The sequence below is a fragment of the Ambystoma mexicanum genome, chromosome 2p (genome assembly GCF_040938575.1).
Source record: "Ambystoma mexicanum isolate Mex_15411 chromosome 2p, UKY_AmexF1_1, whole genome shotgun sequence".
NCBI lineage: Eukaryota > Metazoa > Chordata > Amphibia > Caudata > Ambystomatidae > Ambystoma > Ambystoma mexicanum.
Genome location: NC_090923.1, coordinates 347,641,338 through 347,657,752, shown reverse-complemented (window position 1 = coordinate 347,657,752; position 16,415 = coordinate 347,641,338). Strand labels below are relative to the sequence as shown.

The 16,415-nt window shown below is 45.1% G+C and overlaps 1 protein-coding gene across 2 annotated transcripts in view; it reads left to right on the top strand.

The window, feature by feature from the left end:
• DENND6A (DENN domain containing 6A) overlaps positions 1–16,415 on the top strand; it is a 1,713,534-nt gene that overhangs the window by 637,923 nt on the left and 1,059,196 nt on the right. For both annotated transcript variants that reach the window (XM_069643682.1, XM_069643681.1), the window contains exon 6: positions 3,559–3,664. In XM_069643682.1, the coding sequence (XP_069499783.1) occupies positions 3,559–3,664 (106 nt within the window). The remainder of the gene's footprint in view (positions 1–3,558; positions 3,665–16,415) is intronic.

Sequence of the window (16,415 nt, the reverse complement as noted above, 5' to 3'; positions counted from 1 at the left end):
GGGATCCGCCCCAGCATATCATTACATTCTTGATGATTGATTTGTAAAAGTTTGCTTGTTGATACTTTACTTTTCCTCCATGAGTGGTTGTTTATATGTAGGGAAAGGATAGGATCACCCAAAGCATCGTTACATGTCCGGTTATCGGCTAAGGTATGATACTGGAAGTTTTTACAACAAGAAACAAGCAAGTGACTTGTGTTCTAAAAGGTCCCATACCCTGGTTTAGCGTTGCTCCTTTTAAGAGGGGTTCTCCCTCCCATGGGATCCTCCTGCATTGCACCGCTCCCAGGGAGATAGGGGGGGTTATTGCTTGGTGGCCACACTACCCTGGCCCCATTGGAAGGTCAATAACCCGGCCCCCCTTCCCACCGCCCGCAATCCCCTGGTCCGCCCCAAAAGAAGTGACACTATCTGCAAGATTGTCACAATACAGCAATACACAGTTTAAGGCAGTCTTTCACAGCTGAAGGCATGCAAACAAAAAAGGGAAAATGTGTGTTTCCATTGCAGAATAGCACCAAAATGGTAGGCTCCTTGCTGTACAAATTTCTTACTTGCTGATCTAATAACAATTACTGACATTACTGATGAACATCTCTAGTGGCCAAACTGAAGAGTCTTCATCTCTGCTCTCAGAAGTGACCCAAACCCTATTCTAATCTGCCACAGCTAAGCGAGGAAGATTGATGGAAACCTAGTCCGAAGGAGGCATACACCATAGCTGTAGTTTTGGCTGGTGATAGTTTTAAGGTAATCCAGGCCAAAATAAAATACAAACCCCAGAAGCACATCAGAACTGTGTGCACAGATATGTTAGTGTTGTATAATCTACCAATCTCCCCACAAGAGTCTCAAAATCAAGTTGAATACTTCAGGCAATAAGGCGTGTAATAGATCCGCAAAACCGAAGGGCATAATCTCTGTTTAGATGGTTGCCCACAGGTTTCGTTACCCTCACCCATATCTTATTGACTTGGACAGATCACCATCTACTTTCTGAGATTACAGTTGTAGCATATCATCCCTGTAGCCCAATGCTTTCCACGTCACATTTTCTATGCTTTCTTAAAGACCTAGTTTGTGCTTGTCTGACCCCCCCTCTGATCTCCCCTTTCTTGGACAGCATGTGCAAAGCTTATGTTTCTGGCCTCTGAAAAACATTGTAAAACCAAGAAAAAACAAAACACCACAACTAAACCCATTGTAAGCAAATGTAGAAAGGACTATCTAGAGGATTCCAAAAACCACTATGTGTTTAGTCTCAAGCGTGAATACAAATCCATCTCTGACAAAACCATCTTCTTTTGTTGATAAAGAAACTTGAAAATGTCGAAAGACAATATTGGTAAAGATAGTTGAAGATCTTACTTCACCATCTGCTCTCACTAGAACCGTAACTTTCAAAAGAGCTGCTTTTCAAAAGTCTTGACTGTAATCTTTCTATCCGACAACCATCTCCTCCATCTTTTCTTTACAAAGCCACGCACACTAAGGCAAACTGAGGGGAGCTCTGTAGAAGACCAGTTAACATTACTTCTTTTACTTGATAAGCTTGACAATGGCTACCTTGCTAGTAGTCATTGCGTTACGACTGGACGGCCTTCTACTTGTTCTTTTTGTCTTATTTGCTGGTCTATAATGTTAACATAGAAAATATGAGAACTTTTACTGTAATAGTCTTTGTGCTGACATTTGACATAGGTATGTAATAGATGCTCTGTGATTATAGAAACATCAGCATATTTGTGTATAGCTGTTAAGAATGTTGTGGAAGGAAGGCATGGTATCAAAGTAAGACAGACACAAGGGACCATAGTTCAAGGGTGTGTATTGAACTTTATCAAGGGTGTGAAAAATGCCTATCCAAACCTAAATCTAAGATGGGAGCAGGCTATGACCATCACATAATACAGTCCTAGTGGAGTCTTGTCAAATATAAAGGGGCTAGCCTAAAAAGCCTATTGCCAATCCTTATCGCGAAGTTACAAATAGTGTGGGGTAATGTTCATGAAAATGAAAGACTTGTTCACAAAATTATAAGTCTGGATGTTCAGGCTGTTGTCCTCTCTTCCCCACATTTCTAGCACGGGTCAAGGCGGTACACTCCAGCATAGCACACCCTTGGGCTTCTTGGCATGAGGACACAGTTCCTTTTACCAACATCAGGGCCTTCTGTGCCCAAGTCTCAAGTTCAAAGTCTCTTGATTTAGAGGGACTGATGTACCAAAAACAATGAAAAAGGATCCTTTCCAAATATTCAAGTCGGGCGATTCACTCTTCACACTGGATCCCCCTCAGCCAGTCTCTGATCCTTTTTTATTCAAGTACCTCCCTCAGGCTAGCTCAGAACAATTTCAGTTTATAGGCTACCAAGGACTTTCAAATGTGCCCAGGATTTAGCTTGACCCCCTGCAGGACCACTTCGATTTCACAGTTAAATAATTATCACATGCTCAGTTTGATACCAAACTGAGACCTTCGAGTGAGCACCCACGTGGCACTGTGGTCCCAGACCACTCTTATCTGGTACCTATTTCGGTTTCATAAAGTTCAATCACATACGAGTCATTTTTCCTCCTACAATGTTGCTGCTTGTAACCTTGAGTGTAACAGTCCGTTCTGCATCAGTCTCTCCGACTCACCTGCTGAGCTGGATTCACTGTTGTTGCTTTGTTGTGAGAGCCAAGGACATTACCATGGCGGCAAATGCTTCTCCCCGCCTTGGGTATCAGTGCGGAAAGGCCCCATGTACCTTTGACACACACTGCACCGTTCTTCAGCTGCAATTCCCGACCGTTATTCAGCTGCAATTCCCGGTCTTATGTTTCTTTTCCTCGAGGCCTCTTGAAAGTCGCAGTTCTTTCCCGAAAAGGTAAAGCGTAGTTCCCTCCTTGCAGCCCTCTCTGGTCTCACCACCTTTCTCTTCGGTTTAAACTTCCATCTTGGAACTGCTGCTTCTTCGTGCATTTTGCCTTGCTCAGTGTGCTTTCGTGCACCGCCCTTTTATCCGTGTGGGCAAGTGTGTTGGAAGTCAGATGTGTTTAATTATCAGTAATTGCCTGACTCTGTCTGAACCTTGTGTTGGGACATGTCAGGTATACGGCTCTGTTGTTAGTCCGTTGTCACTCACGAAGTACTGTCTGATAGAAAGTGTTTGTGTCGGGAAATTGGGGGGAGGGGGTTGAGCTACTAGGTATCCTACCTGATCGGATGGGGAAAGGGTGTTACAGGAAAGGGGATACTGCATCTCACACTTAGCTGTCCCACTTCTACTCCTCAAAGACTCCTCATCCAGTGATCTTCCCGCACTGGTCCACCCGCAGGAACTGGATCCAATAGCCATAGCCATGGCCATGTCCTGGCCACATGTATGACAGATCCCCGGGGACTAGCGGGTAAGACATCTTCAGGTATCTCACAGTTGTGACATAATGCAAATGCTTAAGAGTTAATTTTCTATTGGGGATATGCAAGTACGTGCATTAACTATACAAATGCATATCTTGATATGGTGGTGATATTTTATTAATACCGACATTTTATTTTCTGTTTTAGTCATTGGTTATGATCAGCAAGCTACCTTATGTCACATTTTTCCACACTGTCCTTAAGCAGATTGCTCCAGAGTACTTTGAGAAAAATGAACCATGTCTGGAAGCAGGTCAGGCTCCTATTTTATTCGTTTTTAAACCAACCAAAAGCATGTTTTGGAATTGCATTGGGTGTTGAAATGGTATCAAGTCGATGTAAATGTATTTGAAATATGAACATGTACCAGTATTAATGCTTTGTGAACGTTTATTTGAAAATATGCTGCATGTTTAGTAATGCATAAATGCTTGTTCTCTTGTATCCAGCTGTCTTAAAATAGCTACTTGTTAGGTGCTTCCGACATGTTTGGTGCTAATGATTCTTCCAACAATCACTATTTGATTGTTGGTAAAATCATGGTCTAATTTATCACGTCTGAGCAACTTAGCCCAGATGCTGTATGTGATTGAGATAAATGGCAACTTACTTGAAATGAGGTTTGGCTTTTATGTAGACTGGTCTGCCAGGCGACCCTTATTAGTTAGTCCCTCATGGTGAGGTCCTTCTGATTGCTGTCGCGTCTCAGACTGCTGTGGTGGAAAGCCAACAAACCGCACATCGAACTAAGTAGAACAAAAAATACTCTGAGAACTGCACCAGTTAGAGGGTTGTCATCAATGTGTTATTCCAAAAAACATCACAAAGAGCCCTTGGTGCTAACACGTTGTTCGGCAAACGCCTTCTTCAGATCAGGGTATGTACCATTATGCACTAAAAATCGATGTGTTACAAGTTCCACAATTTGCAAAATAAGGAGCAACCAATATCAATTTGTGTGACAGAAATTGAAGGACGGGTGTAGGGGAGGATTGTTAGGAGGTTGAGAAGAGAAAGAAAAAGAAAAATAAGAAAAAACTATAGAAATAGTATGCTAGTCACAAGTGATTGACAAAACTTTTTTGAACCATAATTACTCATATTAGCTTTCAAGGATTGCGTTTACAAGTTGTTTCAACCTAATAGTAGTTGCTGTGTTGTTGAATAAAGATACGAATGGCATATTAGCTTACCAATTGTCAGGTGCATAATGCTTTTAATTCGCAGTTAAGGACTAAAAATATACTATAAATAATTGTATGCAAAAATTAAAGTCAAACTGGCGTGTGCGTGAATTATTCTTACCGTTCGTCTTTGTCTGGTCGTTAGAGAAGAGTGTCAAGTTTCATGGGTTAGCTCCCTGAAAGAAGTATGCTTAATATCAGGCAACGTTTTAGTATCAGGTGCTAAGCTATGAAAACCTTCTTTTTTCCTGCGCATGCTGCACTACATACTTACTGTAGTAAGTGCAGAAACTGCTTTCTATATTGAGGATTGGTGCGATTAGATGCCGCCAATTGTTTTAAGTTACGGTAAATGGTTTCACTAATGCTATGCTTGGAAACAACGTGTATGCTTGTACCCTTGTCGCCTTCTTATTCAAGCAGCGCACGCTATTTAGGACAGTAATAAAGCGTGCTCCTCCTATCAAAGAAACACGCGATTCTGTGCCTCTGATCGTTACCCTACACAGAATCAGGATTTACTTCTATAGGAGCTCATCTAATCACGCTCGTTTAAAAACATATATGCTTTGCAAAATGCAATATCGTAATACACTGGCGTTGTACATTTGCATATACGATCTTACCTGTCTGCATACTTATCTCTGCGTTGACCTCACATTGCAACGCAGGTTGCCGTCGCCATTCTATTAATGTTATTTTGGGTTACCATGGCACTGGTAGTGTATGTGTCCTTTTGCTGTTTCCCTTACATGGTGGCACCGGCATATTTAGGGAAGACAGTATTCTATTCTAGAGGCTAAGATGCCATATTTTGGGCATAAATGCAGTTCTTTTTTTAAAATGAGCATAGTACAGCTAGCTAATTTCAGTGCTGAGCTAAGCACTATATATACACAAGTATGCATCATTAGTATGAATACTGTAATTTGTCCTGAAATATAATTTACCCGGCTGCTACTAGATTTAACATATGTTCTTGGTGTCTGTTCTGCATATCCATGATTGTTTCCAGTATGTGCGATTAATAGTGTTTCCACCATTAGGTTAGGGTTAGTGTATTCCTCGTGCTTATTACTCTTATTTACAAGTTTGCTTCTCACAAGATATGTTAATCAACATCTCTCTATCAGAAATTCAAATTCTCAGCAATAGTCATAGGAGACAATGACACTTATCAAAGGCAATAGACTAAAACTGGTGCAAATCCTACATGCCTCCATTGGTGATAGAAAAAACACATGGAAAGGAAGACCATATACAGTGTTAACATGTATATCAACAATGGTTATAACCATGCTGTTTTTTACACAATTGTTTAGGATATACAACAGATCATTGCTATTAGGGGCTGATATGGTATCCTCCTTTCCCTCTCCGCTGATCACAGATTTAGAGAAAGGGAATCATCTCATTGTCTGAGTTAAGACCTCTGACAGTTGTGTTGAATTTGCATATAAGTCTTGCTTCAGTTTGCCTGAGTATTTTCTCCTTGTTACCACCTCTTCTACCAAGCACACATTTCTGAAGTCCAATAAATATGATTTCTGATTTGTTCTCCATTTGATGCATTTCTTGCCAATGATGGGCAATGTGAAATGTTGGATCTTGGCTCCCATTTGTGGCCAAATGTTCTCTAATTCGCATTCTGAGTTCTCTCTTGGTGCTTACGATGTATAGCTTATGACATTTGCATACATTGGCATATACCACATATTTAGTCCTGCAATGTATTCCTTCTTTTATTGTGATTTCTTTTCCATGGATGTCAATGAATTTGCTGGTCTTTTTAGGTGCAAAGCGGCACATGGTACATGTGCCGCATTTTCTGAATCCAATGTATTCAGAGGGTAGCCATGTACTGACCATTGTGATGGGTGTGTCCGGTAGTAGAGATGGACTTACTTTATTTCTAAGTATGTTAGCTCTCCTGTATATGATGTTTGGCTTATCTACATAGTCTCTGATGTTCTCGTCAAGTTTTAGCAATTACCAGTGTTTTTTTAGGATCTTAGCAACGACATGATGATTGCAGCTGTATTTGGTTATGAAGCCAACCTTTTGCTGATCATTAGAGGACTGCTTGCTGCTAAGGTTTGATCTTGTTTAAGTTTACTGCTTTTTTGTATGCTGATTTCAAACATTCATTTCTGTATCCTCTTTGCTGAAATCTGGTTTGCAACTGTGTGCATTCTTTTTCAAATTTATCTTGTGTCTGACAATTGCGTCTCGCTCGAATATATTCACTCGTTGGGATACTGTAGATAGTTGGTTTGTAGTGACAGCTGCTCGCATGGAGCATCGCGTGGACCACGGTTTCTTTACTGAAAGTCCATGTTTGAAGTTTGTAAGCATCCACATGAATAGTTAGATCCAAGAAATTGATTGTACTGCTGTCACATACTCCTGTGAATTGTATGCCATAGTTGTTAACGTTGATCCTGTCTGTAAATTCTTGGAATTGGCCTGCTGTTCTTTTCCAAATCAGGAGGACATCGTCCATAGAATTGTCCCGTTACTGAAGTCTACATCTTTATCTACAGCCTTGTCCTCGGAAAGGCCCATCAATTGGCTGGGGCATATTTAGTGCCCATGGCCACACCTTTTGTTTGCTGGAAGAATGTATTGTTGATGGTAAATATATTGAAACTTAATGTTGCTTATAACATCTCTTTCAGCATTTCAATTTGTTGATCGAAAGGAGAAATTGATGGTCACAATTGCCCATTGGTGTTGTATCGATGTATAAAAAGCTTTTACATCTGGGGTGGCACAGATGTATTCTTTCTGCCAATTCACCCTCTTCAATTTTTTAATCACACTAGTCGTGTCTTTCAGATAGGGTTGTAATTTGCTAGCCCTTGGTCTTAGAATGTTGTCCAGATATTCAGAGATGTTCTCTGTCGCCCAACCAATTCCACTTAGAATGGGACGTCCTTCCGGGATTGTGTCAAACGTCTTATGTATTTTAGGAAGGAAGTACATCGTTGGTGTAGTTGGTTCTTTGATGCTCAAGTATTTTTTTCCTCTTCATCCGAGATAAGTCCTTTCTTGTACCAGCCTAAAATATATTCATCCAATTCCAAAATATCAGTTTTGGGATTGCCAGGTAAGATCCTGTAGCAGCCTGGTGTTTGCAGGTGTTTGTTCACGATTTCAAGCTAGTCAGTCCTGCTCATTATAACAATATTGCTGCCCTTGTCAGCCTCTTTTATCACCACTGTCGTGTCTGAGGCTAAATTCAGTAGGGCTTTGAATTCCTTCCAAGTCAAATTATTCTTCCGGCCTTTAAATGGTTTGTTGGATTCCTTATCCGATGTTGCATAGAAATGTTCTGTGACAGCCTTATAGAAAGTGTCAATAATGTTATCTGGTGGTAATTACGGCACAAATTTAGACTTGGGTTTCAGTTCTTTCTTGGTTAGCATGTCTGGTTTGATGGATAGTTCTTGAAATAGTCTCCCTGGAGCATTACGTCAAAAATGAATTCATACCAAGAGGCCTGAGAATTCTCATCTTCCTGAACCTCAACATTGACAAAGATAAAGACCTTGCAGACTTGTGGGAAAAGAATCTCAATAGTAGATCAAAGATGATGTTAAAGCTTTTAATTGAGCATGACACTAGAGAACACAAACAAGCTATGGAGGCAATACAGAATATCTAAAAGGAGGTAACGGAAAGGAAATCTGTGGAAGCAAGGAAAGAAAGTCTATGATAAGATGCATGAAATTTAAAAAACTTACCAGGATGAGGTGAAACTGAGAAAGCTAAGGAAATGTTATCGAGACGAGAGGGACTATCGGGAAGACAGAGTTTATACTTTTCAATAGAAATATAATCAGTATCAAAAAACCTCAAAAAAGAGTACACCTAACACTTCATCAGCCAATTCAGAAGGGGGCTCAAACAGAGTACATAGTAACAGAGGGCTCTAGCAACATACATGACAAAGGAACTGAGCGGATCAGCCAAGGATATATGAATCAAATCAAGAGATATAAAAAGGCAGCAGAAATTTTCCTCAAAAACAGGTCCGTTATCAGCTACCTACGACATCGGGACTTACCCAAACTCCTCAAGGAGTAGAGGAAGGAGGGGGTGCTCAAGACACAGGAAACCCGGAAGCCTCAGGAAATTCCAAAAAAAGGTACGCAAGGGCAAGTGCGAAAGTAATGAACAGGAGCAAGCACCTGGTACTGACCCTATCAAACGGATCAATCACAGATGATGAATGAAAGGTTCTAAATAAGGGACTATCATTCTCTCCAACAAGATTTAATAATGTGGATATAAACATAGACCTATTCAGGTTTGATCACAAACTGAAATTGAAAAAGTTCTTTGCAACCAAAGCACCAGGAGATTGCTATTCTCTTAGGGGATGCCCCTTCTCTCTTGTCAAACGGATATGATGTATATACTTTTTCCAATGTTGAGCCAGATGTGAAGATCAACCATCTACCCTTACAGCAGGAGAGAAGATTGATTATTCACACTGATGCCCTATCCATCCAAATTGATAGAAATAATGGAAACAAACGGATGGTCTCAACATAGAGCAGAACTGCAACAATCCAACAGTGGGACCTAGATGGGTGGTCCTCAATTGTCTCCACCCTTCATCAATCCAATCAAAGTACTTTGGCAGCCCCCTGAATAGGGCTGCTTTGACTTCTATCTTTAACTGGAACAGTAGAGGGCATTCTCACCTCTTTGGTGTTAATAAAAACACAATTTAATATTCTTTTTTTCCAAGGAACTTGGCTTAAGGATAAGCCTGTAAGTTATGGTTTTGAGATGTTCTTATGCTCGACCCAGCCATGTCACAATTGTCAACATTGTAGTAACATTCTGATGGGGAATTACATCAAACACCTGCACTTTGGCAGAACAATCTTCCTATGTAAGGTACTCAAGCACTTGTGACTCCTCCAACATTCTCTGGCTTGAAATGCCCTATGCAGTCTTTAATATGTAGGGCTAACTTCACGCAGAGTCAAGACCTTTTGGAAGGAGATCAAGTCTAACATCAGGCTTAGGAACCAAAAGTCACTGGTAGCAGTACATTTCATTGAGGTTAAATGCAATATAGCGCAAGTTCAATTTTATCCTTCTCTTCTTTCACTCCCGACCTCCATCACACTCTCTTCCTGCCTTACGGCCATAAAAAACTGGCTGTCATCCCATCTTCTTTCCCTCAACACTGACAAGACTGAAGTGCTTTTCTTCCCTCCTAACACTCTTTCCCCTTCCCCCCTTCCTTTCATCCACTTTCCCCCTTCCAATCTTCCCTTCTCCACCCATGCCCGCAATCTTGGCCTCCACATCGACTCCTCCCTCTCCTTCTCCAACCACATCTCTCTAACCTCCCGTGCCTGTCGGAACCACCTCTTCCACATCCGCAAGATCCGCTCCTTTCTCACCTTTCACACTTCAAAACTCTTAATCTCCTCCCTTATTTTCTCCCGCCTCTTCTACTGCTCCTCTCCTCTTTGGCCTCCCTGTCTCTCACCTGACTCCCCTAAAATCCATCTACCACTCCTCTATCCGTACTCTGCCTTCTTGGCCATAGAGACTCTATTTCTACCTCACTCTCTCAACTCAGCTGGCTTCCCTTCCTCTCACAACCAAAATTTTAATTCCTCTGTCTTGTCTACAAATCTCTCCATGATCTCGCCCCCCCTATCTCTCTTCCCTCTCATTTTACTCTCCTTCCCACCCTCTCCGCTCAGTTGATATCTACCTACTCACTGTTCCCCCAGCCCCATGTGCCTTCTCCCGCTTCCGCTCCTGTGAACTCTTGGCCCCCCTTCACTGGGACTCCCTACCTCTCACTATCTGCTCCTCCCCTACCTACTCATCCTTCCGCTCCTCTCTGAAAGCCCTTCTTCTCCACTCCCCCCCTGACTCTCCTTCCCTACCTCTCCCCCCCCAAATCCCCTGCCCCCTTCCCCTCCCTCCCTCCTTCCCCCTCCTCCCGCTGACCTCAAATCTGACAGTGAAACCACCAGGAGCCCAGGAGGTCGCCAGAGGGCTCCCCCCTTCCTTTCCCTCCTCCCCTCCCACTGACCTAAACAAAAAATACATTGAAACCTTCCTTAGCTACCTTCTCTCCCCTCTCTTCCCCTCCTTTTTAAGTAAATTGTTCTGCATACTGTATCACTTTTTGTTTCATGTTTGTAAATATGCTTCTTTCATTATTGTACCTTGTTGTCATACTGTAAAGCGCTTTGGATTGAAGCGCTATATAAACTCAATAAACATAAACATCTTGGAGCGAGTAACCATACCAAACATGCAGACAAAAAATGTTAAAAACTGAGATTTGCCTAAATTGAGGCATTGGAGTCACTAACCCCTTGAGGGCTGAACAGTAAGTGGGCTTTGACAGGTTTCTTGTAAACAAGTGTGTACTGATAACCTTGACATACAGTATGGGATCCGGACCAGTATATGGCATGAATGATTTCATGAATCTGCCAAATATCATGGAGCATTTTTTCAACCACAATGTGAATGCACTTCTTACCCGGCAGGGTAGTGGTCAATGGATGGACCAGAAGGGAGTTGATCTTGAAGGAGCAGGAACATAGTGTGTGCAGTGATTTAACATTGTACATAAAGATGTACATAAAGATAGTGTTTTAATTTTTAAACCGTTACAAAGGCACTAATGCAGGTAGAAAGACCGAACAGAATCGGTGGCATGGAGTTTCAATGGAAAATGGGAGAGTAGGGATACCTGCTGTGCTGGGAGCGCTGTGTTCAAGGGTAAATAACCAGGGGAGACTTCAGAAACTTGAGAAGAGTTAGGATGAGATTGTGAAAGGTCGTTATGTCCTGGGAGGTAGAAGAGCTAAAGCAGGAAGTAGTGCCCGGGAATGTCTTTGCAGATGAAGACACAATAATGTCAAATTGAGCTATGGGAAGCCTATTTGTAAAGTAATTATGTAAAGTTTGTTTAATAAGGAGGGTGATACTGGCCACCAGGGGGCGCACGGACGATGACTCCCTCCATGTGAGCTCCCAGCCCACGGGCCCAAAAAGTGCCTTGAGCCCCCACTTTTGCCCCCCCCCGTGCCCAAAAATGGTGGCTTAACCTGAGGAGTGCCCCCCATTCCCCGAGTGAAAACCCGATCGAAATCGGACCTCCGGAGACAGAGAAAAGCCTGCAAGAATCCACCTCCCCCTCGCTCACGAGGACGCCAGCTCCGGAGGAGGCCGCGGCTTGCGGCACCCGACTCCGCCTCCCGCGCTCCCTGCAGAGGACCTGAGCCGCGCGGGAACTTTGGAAGAGGCCGTGGATGTTTCACCGCCCCCGTGAACTTCGGAGGCTGCCCACCCCTGGGCTCAGGTCGCGGAACGCCGACCCTGCTGTGCACGGCGGAGGCCCGCGAAGGTGAGTGCCCGCCCGCGGTGCTCTGCATCGCCGTGTTGAGATGGGGACCTGCTTCTCTCCCTCCCCCGGCCTTCGGCAGCCAAGCGGAGGTGGCCGAGGCAGCCCCTCCTCCCCCGCTCTCTTGGAAGACCGAACGAAGCTTCATTCCGGGGGGGGGGGGGGCCTATCGGCTGCCCAATTCCCCCGGCGCTCCCCTCTTGACACCCCCAGGGAGCCCCCTTGAGTGGAGCACCCAATCACAAATTGAGGAGGCCCTGGCACAGGAACGGAGTTGCATGCTTCACGCACTTCTGTATCGGCGGCTATGTTGTATCCCGCATCATTACACATCAACGCTGAGGGACCAAATTAATTAGAATCTGGCCTCAAACTGCAGGGATCTTGTTCAATCACTGAAGTAACGCTCCCACCCCGGCCTACACTGCCTTTCCTCAGACCCGCCGAAGTACCTCCTGCAGACTTCTCTGCCCGGGGCCTCTCCCCATACAGCGACGAATGACAGTACACACGAGGGGACAGCAGAGGGTTGGGCCCTCACTCATGAGGCGTGTGCCCTCCTCTGGCAAGGCCCTCATCTAGAGCCTGATTGAAACACGGGCAAGTAGCCCAGCATGCGGAAAAGCAGCAGATTACTCAGGGGTGCCTACCCCCCTGCCGTATTTGCATCAGGGGCCCTCTCCCGGAGGCTGGACCCCGCATACTCTCTCTTGATTCCCACTACGTGCTGGTATCGGGACTCCGACCCCCCTGGACATCTGACCCACAGGGAGACACGGACCAAGGCGGAGGTTAGAGCCCCTGGTGACAGGGCGTGTGCCTACTCCCACTCCCCCCTCCAAAAGAGCTCTGCAACAAGGAACACCACGCCGGGACCCTCCAACTCTCCCCACGTGCCTTCCAACACATCGGGCTCGAGGGTACGTCCCCTGATTCTGGGGCGTGTGCCTCCTCGCAGGCCGGTGCTACATGAACGTTCCAAGTAAACTCGCCAAGTACGCCTACGTTCCACCGACTCCTGATCCAGGCCTACAATGTCAATAGAAGCATCTGAGATGGGCGCAGCGGCCACCAAGGGAGACATTGCCGCCCTCCTTAGTGAAATTCAAAATATGGGTGCCAACCTTGGTGGTAAAATGGATAAGATGACCCAGAGGGTAGATAACATTGAGTAGAGGCTAGAGGGAGTCGAGAACAACCAGGCCTCAATCGACGCTTTGGAAGCCCAAATGGAGCTTAGAATACGGAACATGGAGAAGGAGGAGGATGAGATTTGCCTTAAGATTGATGACTTGGAAAAGAGGGAGAGGAGGAATAACCTACGCTTTTTTGGAATTCCAGAGAGAGAAGGGGAGATGGAGGAACACCTTAAACAGACGATACATGATATCGTAAAAATCCTGACTGCAGATGATGACATTGATGAGCTCAAGATTGAGAGAATTCACATAGCTGAAGGACCTCCAGGTGGCCCGAGATCGGTCCTTGCCAGATTCCACAGCTATCAGGATAGAACATGGATACTCGCTAAAGCCAGGTCCGGGGGTACCCTTACCCTTGGGGGAGCCCAGATTACTATTTTTCAGGATCTCTCATCGCTAACGTTAGCCTTACGCCGACTGTGCGGCCCTCTCACGAGATGGCTAAAAGATCAAGGCACGAGGTATAGATGGGGATACCCCTTCTCTCTTTCGTTTGAACACGGGAGTAGGAAGTTTCTACTCCGCTCTGAAGAGGAAATCCGTGACTGCACTGCTGACCTCCTCGGGAGAGGGAACTCGGAACAGCCCTGCGCAGGACGGATCACGTTGGGAACTTCAGGGCCCGAGAAGAAAAAGGGTGAAGGGATCGAGGAAATACAGACGGCCTAATGACACACCAGACAACAATAAGTGACGTAGCGACTCCAAGTTTTTCATCCTGGTGTATTATGCTTCTTGATTAGAATACGAGATCTGCCGTAGAATGAAGATTCCGGAAAACGCATGTATCATAATCTCATAGTTAAGACTGTTGTATGTTGACATACTACCGTTTGTTAAATGATCTTATGAAAAGGGGGGCGGGGGCTCAAGAACATTATTTTGATGTTATTATTCGACGGGGTTGTGCGGTTATGACCCTCACTGGTGGTCCGACAGTGGACTGGTTGTTCACATCCAGCCCGACTCGGACGCCATCACAAACACCCACAGATCCTCATCAAAAAATCAGAGAACAATGCGATTGGACAAGAGGACACAGGGTATGGTGTTCAATACCCGGCAGGGGCAGATGGGGGGATGGTCAATGGGAATGACACACCCTCAGAAACAGCCCCTGTTAAGGAGAGGCAGCTGCAACAACACTTCCGACATGGCAAGCTCTAATACTGGGCAGAGTGACTTAGTGAATAATTCCCACAAATACATTGATGTCCTACAGACATAATGAATCAAGTGACAGGCAGGGTACACTGAAAATTGGCACGCTGAACGTAAAGGGACTTAACTCCCCTACCAAGAGATCACTTGTGACAAGGGAGTTCAAGAGGGCCAACTTGGACATTCTCTTTTTACAGGAAACACGATATAGCAAGGGAGAAGAGAGGAAGGTTCTGTACACCAAACTAGGGTCTGATTATTGGGGTTCTGGTCCGCTGAAGAAAGCCGAAGTCGGCATATTTATCAATAGGGCGATTCAATTTGAACTCTTGAAGTCATGGATGGACGTCCGTGGCAGAGCGCTAGTTCTTGTGGGCAGAATACAAGGCAGCGTCGTCACCCTTGGGGCAATATACGCCCCCAATACTGGACAAGACAGATTGCTACAGAAGATAAACCCAAAGGTTATGAGCGAGGCAGAAGGAGATGTAATACTTGGAGGGGATCTGAACACATGGATGGACCCAGAACAAGATAGACAATCGGGTTGCATCTCTGCGACCCCTTCCGCAGGTGCCTACAATCTTACCGATGCGTGAAGACATGTCAATCCCACCCGGACGGGCTTTACCTTCTTCTCAGCCCCGCATGCGACCTATTCCAGAATAGACTATATATACCTAACCGCGGACCTCATTACGGCAATGACTGAGGCCAGTATAACTCCTGTCTCGTGGTCAGACCACGACATGGTCACGGTCACCCTCGATCAAATGGCTCTTCCTCGAAGATGCTCTAAATGGCGCTGCAACAAATCCCTTTTCAAGGACCCAATCCTTCGTGCGCAACTAGAGCAGGACATTACCCAATACTTCGAAATCAACAATACGGGCGAAACTTCCAGGAACACTATTTGGGAAGCGGGCAAGGCGACCTGGAGTGGACTACTAATTAGAGAGGGAGCAGCCAAAAAAAGAGAAAGATTATTGATAGAAAATAGGCTCCGGAACGAAATTGCGCAATTAGACCTTGCTGCACAGTCTGCTGACCAAGATAGACCGCAAAAGATCAAAGAGGCCAGCGACAAGAGGAATGAACTGCGACAACTGGAGACGGATGGCGTCGCACGCAAGCTCCAATAACTTGAGCAGAAACACTATGAACATGGGGACAAAGCAGGCGCCTTACTAGCCGCAAGACTGCGAGGCCAACACCAAGAGAGATGGGTGCCCACGATCCAAACAGAAGAAGATTCAGATGAACCACCTCCACCCAGTGTCCCCGAGGCTTTTGCTGACTTTTACGAGGAGTTATACAAGTCACGTGCTACCTCGCATCCGGAAGCGATAAATAAATACATGTATCGAATACCCTTGCCCGCTAGCCCGCCTGACACAGCACTTACCTTGGAAGCCCCCATCACAGGAGAAGAAATTGCAGAAGCAATCAAAAGACTTCCAATGGGGAAGGCCCCCGGAAACGACGGATACACGGCTGGGTTTTATAAAACCTTCAAAGACTCCCTTCTCCCGTTCATGGTCGACTTATTTAACAATATCCTGCAATCCAACGTGGCACCCGAGTCCTTTTCTGAAGCACTGATAAGTCATCCCCAAGGAGGGTAAGGACCCGAAGCTGTGCACCTCCTACCGCCCAATATCCCTTTTAAACATTGATGCCAAAACTTACACAAGAATCCTTACTGCGAGGCTGGAGTCACATATGTCTGCAATAATTCACAATGATCAAGTGGGCTTCATCCTGGGCAGACAAGGAGCGGACTCCACCAGGAAAACCCTGCACCTGATCCATGAAGCCCAAACCTCATTGAGAAAACCGGCACTGCTCACCATTGATGCCGAAAAGGCATTCGACAGAGTTGAATGGCACTTCCTTGAGGCCACGCTACTGAAGATAGGCCTAGGTCCCACACTCCGTCGAGGGATTAAAGCAATCTACACTTCCCCGAGAGCATCGGTTGCGGTGAACTCCCAGTTCTCCCGTTGGTTCCCTCTCAGCAGGGGTACGAGACAAGGTTGCCCCCTTTCGGCAATACTG